The following is a 14,400-nucleotide window of genomic DNA, read 5'->3' as shown; positions in this document are numbered from 1 at the left end:
ATTGGACGTCAAATGTTTGGTCTGCGGTTCTACAATCACGTAGTTGGAATAGTCCGTACCATAGAGAACAAGAACGGTTGGACAGACCGGCCTTACCGAGAACAGCATGCCCAATCGAGTGCTGGCGTGACGCTTCATCATCTCTGTGCATTTATTTTGCGGCATTGTTGTTGAATCGCATAGGCCGCACGTAAAAGTTTACAGGCAGTCCAGCACTGACTTGTGGTTCCTTTCTAATGTTCTCGGGAGCATGAGATGTCTACTCCCGCCACCAGTAAAACGTCGGGCTTCTGTCCCCTCAAACCCACGGTAATGTCGAATGATTGGCTGAGATCATCTGGAGAGTAGCGCGAGCCATAGAAAGGAACCGCCATCTCTGGGCGATGAGTCGTGAGAGCCCAAGTGTGGACATTTAAGGCAAGTCAAGAATCAATTCAACCGTGACGAGTTGCCAGCGGGCAGCATGCATGATGATCTAGAAATGCACGCATATGGAATGTAGGTGGCGAACCGCTGGACTTGCGTCGTACGAATCTCTCAATCTTCCTAGTCGCTGGATCCCTCCCGGTCCTTCAGCAGCATCTCTCGACCCGAAACTTAATGACACCATAGCTACATTGCTGTGCTGAACGTTGAAATAGTACTTACGGGAGCTCTGCCGCAGCATGCTTCGAGCAATGGCGCCTCGGCAGGATTGGAAAATGCGCTTTGGAGACTGTAGGGGCGGCACTGCAGACATGTAGCCCTTTGGCGCTACGGCGCGTGGTCAACGCTGTTGAGGTCTTCCGTGTTGTATTTTTCATGTCCAGAAATTTGTACACGTGCCGCACCTATAATCAGGGAGTCTTCAGCCATGCCCAGAATCGTACGATTTGTATGGTGAGATGCTGACAGGGACATACTGTGTGGACGCATAGTCAGTCAGGTCACAACGGTCAGCCACATATGAGTGAGCTTAAACTCGACAACCTCGTCATTCACGTGCAGGCTCTGTTTTCATTAACCCTCGGGCTTGCTTGCCATTACATTGCAGGAAACGGGGACTGAGATACGTAAGTGCAACGCTGTGGTCGCCCAGGCGAGAGTTGTCGATGTGCCGCCGTGCGCAGTAGTCGCGGTGAGCCCTGCTTGCAACTCCTGATAGACATGCTTACGGTGCCGGGAGGTATAGCAGGGCCGGCACATGACGACCCTCGAACCATGATGGTTGAGACTCAGCAGGGTGGACAACCCGAAAATCGCTGGATGGCCCGAGAGCCCGCGACAGAACGGACTTATGGCCTTGTGCTCTGGATTATTCTGGCAAGAAGGGACGGGAAAGAAAACGTCACAAACCTACTCTTGGGTGTAAGGCAGCCAATCTTGCACTGGTCGGGTCGAGTGATATGTGCATCGGAAACTCAGTACTGGGTGGCCAGAGACGTGGCAGGAAGCGCTGTTGCTTTCGCTCCTAATGATCCAGTGAGATCATGCCGCCCTCCTTTCTGCCTAGCATAGCGGGATTTGGCGGGACTTGGGAATGTAGGTGGTCCCAGCACCCTGTCGCAACCTGCCGAACATTGCCATTTTACCCTCTTGCCGGGAAACCTGTTGGCCGCCTGCCAAGCAAGCTACACTCGCCAGCTATGTCTCAAATTTGCAACCAATGAAAGTCTGTCGAGGTGTCTCATGTTAGCCCCCTTGCTGGAATATGATTGGTTGCCCCGGTGGCAGCGCCCCCCGACGTCAGCGTTGGGGCTCCACCTTCAGTGGCGGATGCCGTCTTCGACGCCATGGAGAGGCTGAGACGCCCTGTTTGGCACAAGAGACGGACCTGAAAGTTTGCCGGACTACACAGAAGGAAACTGCAGCAAAGGTGGCAGGGCGTCAACGACTCTATCCAATTGTTGAGCTGGCGCTAAGGTCCTGCGAAATGTGTGATGGAACCTAGGGAATGGTACGATCCGCTTTGTGGTCAGAGGCGTGAGCCGAGGCAAATAGCTGGCAACTAGTGCCTCACTGCAGAAGTAAAGCTGATGCATCGTGTAGAGCATGCGTTCTCCGCCTTGATGACGCAACGAGAAGGTGCGCGCATCCCGCGACAACCAGCCTGGACGACATTGCCATCAGTCAATCCTCTGCGAGGACATCGGGCGGGGCGAGCAGATCCATTTGCACACTTATCGCCCAATCGGCTCCACCCGATGTTAAGACATGGAGGGCGGCTCAGGTGGCGAGCTCAGGCGCTACTCAGGCACTAATCAGGCGCTACTCAGGCGCTACTCAGGCTGCTCAGGCGCTACTCAGGGTAAAGCGGCGGGAGCTCAGGAAAATGACTGAGAGAGGAAATTCCCAATGTCGGGATTCGGATCTTGTACTCCTCTGTAATATTGGTTTTTTTTTTTGGCCTAATATATCTCGAGCGGCGTAGCGTAAATAGGCAAATGGTTACGGATGGTGAGGTCAATGAATCAGAAGCCACAAGCAAATACGAGGTGTAAAATCAGCCGCACTCCGAAACTGGTGTATACCGACCGACTTGGCCTACAACGACTCGGGAAGCTCATCTTTCGGCGTCCCAACCTTCTCCAGTGCCTTGTATACAGTTGCTGGATCTGCCCAGTCTTCAGGGCATAACACCCCGCTCCTTTCTCCAGCGGATTCGAGAGCCGCAACCATGAAAGCGGCGCATGATGTTCCAGTCATGGTTCCCAAATTCTTCGCTAGATAGCTGTCCGGGCCTGTCTTGGGGAGTCGCTTAGACACAATAGTCGGAGTGCCGTCTTTGATGCCCACAGCTCGCACAAGCAGACTGGAGTGGTTCACAACTGGCTGCCCGCGTGCTGCGGAAACAAGGAACGCTAGAACCTCGGAAGTGGTGCATTCTCCGGTCCAAATTGTTTCCAACACTCCCAGAAGGGCGGCGCGCAACGGCTCTAATGCCTGTGTTGCGTGTCCAGCCAAGGTGAATAGTTCGTTGATGGTGATATCGCCGCCTCGGAATTGCTGTGTTATCGCGGCAATTGACTCTCCCCAGCCAGCTGTTGAAGGAGCCACAGTCGCGAGTTGGTACAAGAAATCGACGGCATCTTCCATCGATATGGCTCCACGGCGAACTGCCTTGCCCAAGCCACGCGACATGCCATTGATCGGCTGCGGGCCTAGACCACCAAGGCATCGAATGCGAGTCGCATTAGGAAAACGTCGTGGAAGAGTGACTGGCTCTGGATGAGCGGTCTCATGCAGAAGGGTCTCACTGGAGTTGCCTATCATGGGAGCGAATCCGGTCTCGAGCCAACTTTCGGTGACCGTCGGCTTTCCGTTGGCCCAAGTCAAGCAAGGCCCTGAAGCAATATGCAACAAGTGCTCAAGCACTGCCTTCCCGACAGCAGGTCGCTCGTCGCCAACAAGCCAGCAGAGATCGATGGTATCAACTGTGTCAAGCTCCTTGGCAACATCGATGGCCAAAACATTGCTTAGACCTGGAGAAATGCCGCAGCCAATGTAGCACGGGATGCCCGCTTCTTTAGCCTTGTCAAGTAGGCTGAGTGCCGCTTGTGTACTCTCAATGTCATCGTCAAAGTCGAGGTATGGCACCTTTGCTTCCAGGCAAGCCGTGAGGACAGGTTCCACAGTTCTGATGTATGGCCCTGCTCCCAGAACGACAAGAGCAGCACCCTGGATTGCCTTGATAAGCGATGGGCGATCAAACAAATCGACCTTTGCGATAGTCGCGCGACCTTTGGGTAGCTTCGAGGCCAAGGAGTCGAGAATAGAAGTATCAATGTCGGCGAGAATAAGAGGTGCGTTACTGGCAATGGCAAACCGTTCAATAGCGATACGGCACATCTGCCCCGCCGCACCGATAAATACAACTGGCTTAGTTGATTGAGTGTAGGCCATTTTGTGACGGCTTGCGGTCGAGTGGTAGGTTATGGATGTACTGGTTGGTGTTGACGTGCGACTCTGCGTGCTTTTCTACCCGAACGATTGGAGATCCAGGAGATGTTATTGAATCTAGAGAGCACGATGCTTCCGTTGCCGTCCTAGAGAACATGTAAATAGTTTGGATTTCCATTCGTAGAGAAAGTGGTAGGTCGCACGTCCACCCCAGAATTTGCGGCTCGCGGCTCGCGGCTCGCGGCTCGCGGCTCCACGGCTCCACGGCTCCACGGCTCCATGATGTCTTGACCCCGCCAATGTCAACTCGAATGAGGCATTGCATTCCCTGCTAGTTCATTCAGAGGCCTAAAGTGGGTTCCGGATATATCACGGTGGATGAAGTGTATCATTGAATATTGGGTGTATTGCCGACGTTTTCAGAGGTAAGCGCTGCCTCACACGTGATGAAATTACGCAAGGGGCCATAACACTTGATCAGGACGGTCCCCGAAAAATACCAGGCGGCATAGTGGTGCATGAAGACCGAAGCTTCCGGGCCGGATCACGCGATCTCCCGAGACTACGCATGCCCACTAGATTACGTACGAACCAAAATGGGCCGTCAAGGAAGTCAGAAGACGCAGAATCCGGAATCCTGGTATTGCGTCATGCTGGCGGAACTACCTGTAAGTAAATGGGGGCTTGGAGGTTGCATTTACGGCTGTGAATCACAGCTGTTGACATGGATCATAAGTCCGGGTTCCCTAAATACATCCCTGCTACTTTCGCCAAACGGCTTATAGCCTGCATGCGCTTATGGCGTGTATGCTCGGATCCTCGAGCTTTGTGCGTATGTACGTCGTAACGACAACAAGACCAATGAGCCGGAGCCGCTCGGTGCCTCACTATACAACAAAAGCCCGAGCCTTCACAATGGCAAGGGCAGATAAGGATGTGGCGTCAGTCCATAGAAATCCATTCCATGGCATATGAGCCGGTGCCGGTTCTTGGGGAAGTCCTTACACGCACGTCTCGCTGCTGCTTCTCACGTTATGTTTCCCACTACTGAACACCCACATGGCTATGCCGACTGTATCTTCGGCGATCTATCTATGTGTACTTTGCCGTGATATAATATTCTTCCCCGGGCTTACACAAGCTGACGAAGCTAATACAACCTTCCACTACACATGCTTGTGATTGTGATAGTGTCGCAGTGGTTTAACGGTGGCCAAAACAATGGGCGTCTTTCCCATGGGCCCAAACTTGCATAGTGGTTGGAAAGAAATTTGGCCGCGAGATACTTGTATGATGCGAGTCGTATCCACACACAGCATCGCGGCCTGTCTTGCTGCTTTTGCGGTCTGTGTACCCGCGCGTAATTGAGAGGGGTGTCAAATTGCTGTGGAACTCACTGAGGCTCCGGCAAATGCAGATGACACGCGGCTTTTGACTGGCAGAGTGAGTTCATAACCCGACGCTTTACACAGCTGAGGAGTCTGGCGGAAGAACTTCTATGCATTCACTACACAATACTTCACAGCGTCCAGCAAACCCCACCAACGATGGTAGGAATGACAGATTCAGTTGCGGAAGCTAAGAAATTCTTGTTGGCCGCATGATGGAAGTATGTACGCATATATCTGGGTAGCTAAATATGGCCCCACACATTCGTTGTAGGCCTTATCGCTATGCCTAAATGGTTTGGTAGAAGTGGCGGTCTCCGTAATTATCATGTTTAAATGAGAAATCGTCTCTGCCCCATCCCACGCTTTGTGAGGATACAAGGTTGGTGTTGGCCTCTAGCTCTCGTAGCCCTTGGAGGCAGGTGCTTAGGCCTGCTGTCACTTCGGATGCACGTGCCGCATCACCCAAAGCCATCGAAGTGTTTATTTCAGCAGACAGAGCCTCTGCTGCAATTTCATGCAGCTGAACTAACATCCAAGGTAACTGCAAGTCGCAATCAGTCCCGGAATTGGGTACATTTGAAGGGTGTGTCAACCTACCGGATGAGCGCACATGTAGCGAGCATACGTCGGTGGCTCAGTATGCCAGGATGAGATGGCATTGGCTGAGGAGTTCTGACATGTTGAGGAGATTATGGTGACTTGCATGGCACTTTGTAGTCGCTGTGTCGAGCGAAATTCTGCTGTTGATTGGAGAGAGCGCCACAGTGTTTCTCTTGTGGGCGTAGATGTTAGTTGCGCGAGTTTCATGCCAAGCTTCTGTGTAACGTCACAGAAGAGCAGTATGGCGAAATCCGTGTCAATGGAACAGAAGCTGCATATTCGCCAGACCTGGCGGTGCGACAGTATAAAATCAGATCTGCTTGTGGAGTCGAATGTCCCAAAGCATTTCCTCCAAAGCTCAACAAGCGAGGCCATGCCATCATATTCTCGGCCGATTTTTGAGCAATTGGCGTCAGTTAAAGATTCTCCAACGGCTCCAGCAGCCGATGTAAACCTGGCTAGAGCTTTCCATAGAATAACGGATAATGACATCGGTAGGCGTGCCGCCTTGAGGATTGCATCACCGTGGACGATGTTGTTTTGCCAGAACTCTGTGAAGGTAGTTCGCGCCTGTCCCATGCGCATCAATACTGATGTCTCCACGTCTTGCCAATGTGGTTGCGCAGGTAACAGTGAGATGAGGTAGACATTCGTCATCTTGCCCGGTGGTGGTGATTGCCAGAGATGGAAGCGCTTGTTATTCTCTGCCTGTGATTCGGGAGGCAACACGCAAACTTTTCCGTATGACGTCCCAATAGCAATAGCGTGGTATACTGAAACCAGCCATTCGAGAGATGCAATCAACTCCAGAAGCACTTCGGCCACTGATGGCGCCAGATTTCGACCGAAGCGTGGAGTTGTTTTAGCTGTACTGGACGTCGTTGGCCCTGCACCGTCTTGTGCTGCCAATTCTTGCCGTGCTCGCAAACAAAGTGATGCCAGGCGATACATTCCTTCGGAAAAGGCGAACACTTTATCGTCTGTGTCGTTCTCGACGATGCCTTTGCACTCATCACGTCGTGGTGGTGTAATATTGCCGAAGACGACAAGTGATAGTGCCAGTCTAAATGACCGTGTGGATGAAAGATTTTGGAACAAGAGATCTCGGGCCTTTCGCCAAGAGGCAAGGGCTATGTCTTGATCCCGCCCAGTGTCTGTCTCCAACGTTACTCCATTTTTAGTAACGGTGCCAGCCAGTTGTGCTGCAGATGCAATGGCGACCCATCTGTATGTCTCCGTGATTGAAGCGTCGCGTGATGACGTGTAGAGGGGAGCCAGAAATGCATCAAGAACGCTGACCGTGAAGAGGATACACGGCCATGGCGACAGCGGCGTACGGTTGACAGGACTATGCCAACAACAGGCAACCCACTGCTCAACTCTCCCAAAGCATGACGATAACTCAACACTTGTGCCCAACCTATCATATGCTGCAACTCCAAGTTTGTATGACGGAGGCATACTGCCTTCCTGAACGCATTGGGACAAGTACGACTCGGATACGTCAACATAGAGATCGAAAAGCTGGAAACATGTTGTATCGCGAGTAAGCTGCCTTAAGAGGTCCGCTTCCGTAGTCATCGCAGAGGCCTGACCAAGATGAACAGATGTGCCGTCGCGATTAAAAAAATGTCTCGGCATGACTTCCCCATTAGCATCCCGGGCAATGGGGCTCCCAATTGGGGTTATTGGCAGGGTTGTTGGGCGGACGTGCCCTCTGCTGGACAGCCAAATAACGGTGCATTCCATGTGGCGTATTTTGCAGTATGAGCAGGAGCCACTGGCCTTTCCATTGGCAGTATGTATACCCCTAGGTAAGTCGCAGGCCTTTTTGGACGCGCGACATGGATCGCAAGCATGATTTTGCTGCCGTTGACGTCGGACTGTTGAACGTGCTCTGATTGACATGGAATCCAGTATTGGAGCTTTGTATATAGTAGTCGAGCTGCCATTTGGGTACTTTATGGAGTTGTCTTTGTTCAGGGAAGGTGAAGTTTGGAAGTATTGTAAAGCCTGCCCAAGCTCGGATGTACGTTCTGCGGCAGAGAGGTGATGGTCTACCTGTTGCTTCTTCGCTGCCCATAATCCATCAAAGCTGAAGGACTGTGTGTTCGGATCTGTTCCTCGGTAGCCATTATCCCGAGAAACCATGTCGCATCCTGCATCTGGCGCTGTCCGCTCGCTTTCCGCTTGGTCGCAGTCGAGAACATCGCCAGGCACTGACCATGCGGGTGCCATCGGTCCCCTGGATAAGTCTCTGATAGCTCGGAAGGTTTCTTCACCATCAGGTTGATAAAGGCAAGGGTAAAAGGAATGTGTTCCTTCTGGTTCCATTGTCGCGACATGGAGTGTTGCATCATCAAGTTGTGGAATCGTTGAAGTTCAATCCAGGCCAACATAATGCCCAAGCTGGGGAGTCCACGTCACTAGAACTGCGGCCATGGTTTCTCCGCATGGGAACTCACTTCATTGGTGCCCGCAAAATCGCCCTCCAGGAACTGCGGGTCTCAAAAGAACTGTCCGATGAAGGAAAGTGCAGTACAAAAGCCTAAGCCTTGAGTACTCGCACTTCGGGGATTGAATTGCAGATTCGGCGCCGCGTCATGCCACACCAAGCGCTCGCCACAATGGGTAAAGTTTGTCTTGTTTACGCTGCTTCTTCGGTACGGGCAGAACAGAAAATGAAACAGAAAATGAAACGAGAGCAGGAAATTCTACAACGACCCAGCCCGCAAAATATAGGTGTTGCTACGACGTGAGACAGATGTTAACTGCACCATGGCAGTGGATGCTCAATAGCCGAATCTCGCAGTTGTAAATGCGGTATCGGCCAGCTGACGCCTGAGCAGGCCAGGGTGAAGGTTTGACAGTGTATCTTTCCATGCGGCCCCTGATATGACTGTGACGCGACTGAGTGTCGAAAATCGATCTCACTTGATGACCGTATGCTGCTGTTGAAAAAGCGGCCGGTAAGACAGGACAAGGCAATCGGACCAACGGGATTTCGGCCTTCTGTGCGACCACAGCGATGGGAGGACCTTGCATATGATCGGAGAGATCGTCCGCGCTAATAGTACAGGTGCCTTGTGGATCCTGCATGAATTTGTTACGGTCCCGCTCGGTCCCGCGCGGTCCCGCGCGGGTCCGATGCATGGTCTCCCTTCCACGGCAATCAAAAACGAGTTGACGCCGACTTCTTGAGCAGCTGCGCCGGTTTAAGGCAACATCGAACATCAGCTCGGGTCCGGAAATGACAGATACGCCAGGGGCAGCGGCGACAAATGAACGGCATTGCGGACCCGTGTGGAAGCCGAATAATGCTACCCCATCCCGGAATGCTCAGCGTGGTATTTTGTCGCGACGAGCGGCTCAGCACAGCCGAATTGCGGAACCCTCTTCCACTCGTTTCACCCGATGAGCTTCAGAAAAGGCCATGTTCTTGGTCCACACCTGTAGCACAGCCCACCGTCATGGCGCCCAAGTTACGTTCAACGCAGGCTAAGGGGCGAGCTGCACTTCAAAAGGTTCTCCATAATTACTGCAGCGATGTAGGTACCAACATTCCCACTTTCAACATGCTGTATTGGGAATTACGAAACGTGAGAAGTGGTCTACCATGGTATACTAGTGACAGCAATGCATCCTGCAGGGCAGCCTGAAAGGCATGGTCTCACTTGGTCTGAGGCTCCCGAATCCATTCTAACCCCTCTATGGCGCCATATTTTGCACGGAAAATGTCTTCCCAATAACTCGCTCTGGGCGCAAAGGGGCCAGTCGTTGCTGCCTTGGGCATGATGCCGCCCCCGTTTTTCACGTACGTGGAGTTCAGGTTCAGGAGCGCCGTTTCCTTTAGGTTCTCTGGGTGTTCGACCCTCGGCACGATGCTGGAATATCCTCCGTCGCTCATTTTACCGAGGAGCCGAACCACCATTGAAGCTGTCGCCTCCGCCCCTAAGGTCCATGACGCATTGGTATAGCCAATGACAAATGTGGCATTTGGTATATCTTGGATCATTTGTCCGCGCCAGATGAACTTGTTTGATGCGTCGATAACTTTTCCGTCAACTTCTATGGTCGCACCTCCAGCTAGTTGTAGCTTCAGGCCTGTAGCAGTGACGATGATGTCGGCGCCCAGGACGTCCCCAGATTGGAGCTCGATGCCGGTCGACGTAACCGTTTTAATCACCCCGGTGGCGATATCGGCGTGTCCTCTATGCAATGCTCTGTAGAAATCACCGTCTGGGCAGAGGCAAAGTCGCTGGGTCCACGGGTTGTACGTAGGGTTGAAGTGAGGGTCGAACGCCATATCCTTTGGCAATAGCCGCTTCGTGCGGCGACCTAGCATCCACCTAGCAAGTCGAGGGAATGTTACACAGAATGTAAAGGTGATGCGGGCGAGTAAGATCCATTGAAGGCGCTTCATACGCAGGGCGACAGCTCGTGGCATGATGTAGTCGATCAAAGACTTTGAGCTTGAGTTGGGAAGCACGGCGATATATGTGGGACTGCGTTGGAGCATCGTCACCATCTTGGCCTTCTCGGCCAGCTTCGGGACGAGAGTGACGGCTGTGGCGCCGGAGCCAATGACAACAACGTTCTTGTCGGTGTATTTGAGATCCTCCGGCCAAAACTGAGGGTGAACGACCTTGCCGCCGAAGCTGTCGATGCCGGGAATGTGCGCTTGCAACGGGGTGCTGTAGTCGAAGTAACCGGTGCCGAAGATGATGAACCGGGCGGAAATTGACGTCGGTTCACCGTGTGCCTCTACCGACAGGGCCCACTCCTGGTGCACTGAAGACCATGAGGCATGCTTGAGGCGATGCTGGAATCGAATGTTCTTGTCGATGCCGTGCTTGGACGAGGCCTCGCCCAAGTACTGGAGGATGGAATTACCCGTTGCGATCGGATTGTTCTTGTACCACGGGTGCCATTGGAAGCCGAAGGTAAAGAGATCTGAGTCAGAGCGAATGCCGGGGTACTTGAACAAATCCCAGGTGCCGCCGATGTTGTCCCTAGCCTCGAGAATGCAATACTTGTAGTCGGGAAACGCAGTCTTGATGCGGTATGCGGAGTTGATTCCCGAGATTCCTGCGCCGACAATGGCGACGTCAAATTTAGGAGCGTTCACCATGGTGCTCAGAAAGGGAGCGTGGACTATCGGGATGCTGTGGTTGGTGGTGATCAGAGACCAAGCTAGGTGAGCCAACAAGAGCGTCAACACCGCGTACTTTAGGCCGATTAATATCGTTACAAATACCCCGCAGCAAGATAGTTTTCATGTGTTAAGATGCGCCAGGTCCGAACCGCAACTCTTGTAATACACTGCGCTCTGTGTCGATCTTAAGGAGAGAATTGGAAGCCGAAGTCCCCACAGACCGCCTCGACGGCCCTGCCTGTACCCCAGTGTAAGGCATTCAAGCTCTAAACCCTTTCAGACAGCTTGGCCAGTGCACTGGAGCAAGAAGGAAACAAGCGGCATTGTGCGGTCTCAGTCTAGACTTAACAGGGGGCTCAAACGAGCTTCCGATCTCCACAAATCTGTTACGAATTGCAATACCTGATGTCACCACTCCTCCCTTGGGTGTACATGGGGCGCCAGTGTTCGTAACCATACTCGGTGTTGCGGCCCGCGACAGACGGGCAAAGGAATGTCCGAAAGACCGAGTCATATGGAGCTTCTCTGGATCCACCACCAAATTACCAACAAAGACCTCGCTGCTCGCCTAATTGTATAGTACGCGACCGCCAATCGCGCATCCATCCCCGCGGTCCACTAAGGAACGAGCCCGGTCACCGTTTCACCACCGTTTAGGTCGGTCCGTCGGAGATTCCTTTCGGTGTTTCGCCATGACAATGGACCTTCGGCTTCGGACAGCAAGTTCTGGTCGCTATTTTTCGTCCATTTCCCTGTGACTAACAATCAGGTCTTGATATCGCTTTTCTTCTCTGGTCCAGGCCGCTTCACACCTTTCGTAACTTCGTTCTTGTTCACCACTCCGCGTACAAGTGTTAGAGGGCAATCGCCCGACGCTCTCACTACAGTCAAACAAGGGCCTCGATAAGTGTCACAAACATCTCGACCCTCTGCGCATCTCAGTTGGTACTACTCCGGCCCCGTCCGTCCGCCGTCGCCGTCGCAGTAGTACGAACAATTCCTTGCCATGGAAAAGACACCGACTGCGCTGCGGCGCTTGTCACCTGGCCAACCCTGCGTCTCTGCCGGCACCAATGGCGACTCCAACGAGCTGCAGGCCATCAACGGTTCGGCCAAGGCCGCCAATAAGACCAACAACAAGCCACAGGTCACCGCTGGTGTCCACGCCGACTCCAACGAAGTGGATGGTTGGCTGCCCGGACAGGATTCGAAAAAGCACTGTTCCCGCGAGTTCGAGTTTGGCGGCCCCCTGGGCACAGCATTGATCATGTTCTTTTTCCCCGTTCTCATGTGGTACATGTGGATCGGCGCGACCTACTACGACGGCAAGTTTCCAACGCGAACTCCTTCTCAGACCTGGTTGCAGTTCACTTCTCATCTCGTCAACCTTGTATACACTGGCGCGTTTCCTCATTTTAAGGCGTGGACTTGGTATTGGTCCTACCTCATCTTTCAGGGTGCCTGCTACTGCTTCCTGCCCGGAGTTTGGTCATGGGGCAAACCTCTGCCGCATGAGAACGGTAAGCAGCTCAAGTACTACTGCAACGCCTATGTCACACTATACTTCACCCTCGCCATCCTCGCTATTCTGCACTTCACCAGCACCTGGAGGCTTTCCCAAGCCATCGACGAGTTCGGGCCCCTTTTGTCTGTGGCAATTCTGAGCGGCTACCTCGTCAGCATCATCGCCTATGTCTCAGCTATCTACAGGGGTAAGCAGCACCGCATGACCGGCCATGTCACATACGATTTCTTCATGGGCGCTGAGCTGAACCCCCGCATGTTTGGCATCCTTGACCTCAAGATGTTCTGCGAGGTTCGCATGCCTTGGTATATTCTGCTCATTCTGAGCTTGGGCACCGCGGCTCGACAGTATGAGCGGTATGGCTATGTCTCTGACGGGGTGTGGTTCCTTGTCATCGCCCACTACCTGTACGCCAACGCCTGCGCCAAGGGTGAGGAGCTCATAACCACATCCTGGGACATGTATTACGAAAAATGGGGTTTTATGCTGATATTCTGGAACCTGGCTGGTGTGCCCTTGTCGTATTGCCATTCCGTTCTCTATCTTGCCAACCATCCCACGTCCGGCTATTACTGGAGCCGGTTCACCTTAGCTGTCATCTTCGCCACTTACATCTTCTGGTACTGGGTTTGGGATAGCTGCAACAGCCAGAAAAACCGCTTCCGTGCCATGGAGAAGGGCAAGCTTGTGTTCCGCAGGACGTTCCCTCAGGTGCCATGGCAGACGCTGCACGATCCCAAGACAATCGAGACACCGCAGGGCGCCATACTCGTTGATGGCTGGTACGCTCTGGCTCGCAAGATCCACTACACGGCAGACGTCTGGTTCGCCATCTCCTGGGGCCTGGTTACTGGCTTCAAGTAAGTCGGGGACGCTACACTGCCGCAGACTTGACAGACAGCTAAGTTTGACTCTTTAGGAGCCCGTTCCCGTGGTTCTACCCGATCTTCTTCATCTGCATGATTGCTCACCGAGCAAACCGCGATATCACCCGCTGTCGTGCCAAGTACGGTGAGGGCTGGCGGGAGTACGAGCGACGCGTCCCTTACCTGTTCATCCCTGTGAATGCTCACCGAACCCGAACTCCCGCCTGCCATTTCAATGCTAACATATTTGCTATAGTACATCATCTAAGAACGCACGTTTAGCCCAGTGCATGGAGTCGCCTGCTCCAGTACCCAAATGTGCTCACCAGCATTGAAGAAACGCTGCGAGCCTCCCTCGCTTTCAAGAATATGGGTGGAGGTCGTAAATGGGAACACGCCCTGTCGTGTGCGTTGCCCATAACTTTCATTGTCTGTTGACGAAGTTCTCTTCTGCGCCTGACAAAGCACAATCCGTGCAGTGGAGTTTCCGGTTGGAGGTAGAGCGTGCGTGGGACGTGGTGGAATCGCTAGGCGGCTTGATATCATATGGTAGGGTGATACAAGTCACAAGCGACTTATCACCGGCACCAAGGAAGTTTGTGGGAAAAATCTAGTCAAACTCTGCAGCCGCATCCTGTTACACGTTTTCGAGCATTCGGATCATCTTCGTCATCAAGACTGAGCTTATTATTGGTCTCCTCTTAAGATCTTTCCATGATCTTGAGGATTGTGTTTTCATCCTCCTTTGGCCTTTTTGTACGGAGAAATGGCAGTCTGGCCGACATGCTTCAGCATATTGCATAAGCGCGTCCTCGCCATGGCGAAGCCCCCGTGACTCATCTGTCGGTGAAAGGTCGGCCGGGCCAGTCGTCATTGCTCTTCTGCCCAGGAGGCGGCTGGTTCTTGAATTGCAAGGGTTTGTTGCCCAGATGGATCAGCCAGTAGTCCGACTGTGGAATCAATGATAGGAGAAGGATGAACATC

General features: G+C 52.9%; 3 protein-coding genes across 3 annotated transcripts; 1 reads left to right on the top strand and 2 right to left on the bottom strand.

Annotated features, from left to right (window-relative positions):
* Window positions 1-3,387: 3,387 nt before the first annotated feature.
* Window positions 3,388-3,882, bottom strand: PLICBS_010093 (uncharacterized protein; the record flags this gene model as incomplete). The annotated part of the gene is made up of 1 exon (XM_065601796.1): window positions 3,388-3,882. A coding segment is annotated over one exon (495 nt), but the record flags the coding sequence as incomplete, so codon positions are not given.
* Window positions 3,883-9,540: 5,658 nt separating this feature from the next.
* PLICBS_010092 (uncharacterized protein) lies at window positions 9,541-11,001 on the bottom strand (the record flags this gene model as incomplete). The annotated part of the gene is made up of 1 exon (XM_065601795.1): window positions 9,541-11,001. One exon carries the CDS (start codon window positions 10,999-11,001, stop codon window positions 9,541-9,543), a length of 1,461 nt encoding a protein of 486 aa, XP_065457867.1.
* A 1,030-nt stretch (window positions 11,002-12,031) lies between these two features.
* PLICBS_010091 (C-24(28) sterol reductase) lies at window positions 12,032-13,414 on the top strand (the record flags this gene model as incomplete). The annotated part of the gene is made up of 1 exon (XM_065601794.1): window positions 12,032-13,414. The coding sequence occupies one exon, from the start codon at window positions 12,032-12,034 to the stop codon at window positions 13,412-13,414; it is 1,383 nt and encodes a 460-aa protein (XP_065457866.1).
* Between the last annotated feature and the right edge of the window lie 986 nt (window positions 13,415-14,400).

Source organism: Purpureocillium lilacinum (assembly GCF_023168085.1).
Source record: "Purpureocillium lilacinum CBS 284.36 DNA, scaffold_8, whole genome shotgun sequence".
NCBI lineage: Eukaryota > Fungi > Ascomycota > Sordariomycetes > Hypocreales > Ophiocordycipitaceae > Purpureocillium > Purpureocillium lilacinum.
This window is presented reverse-complemented; position numbering and strand designations above follow the sequence as displayed.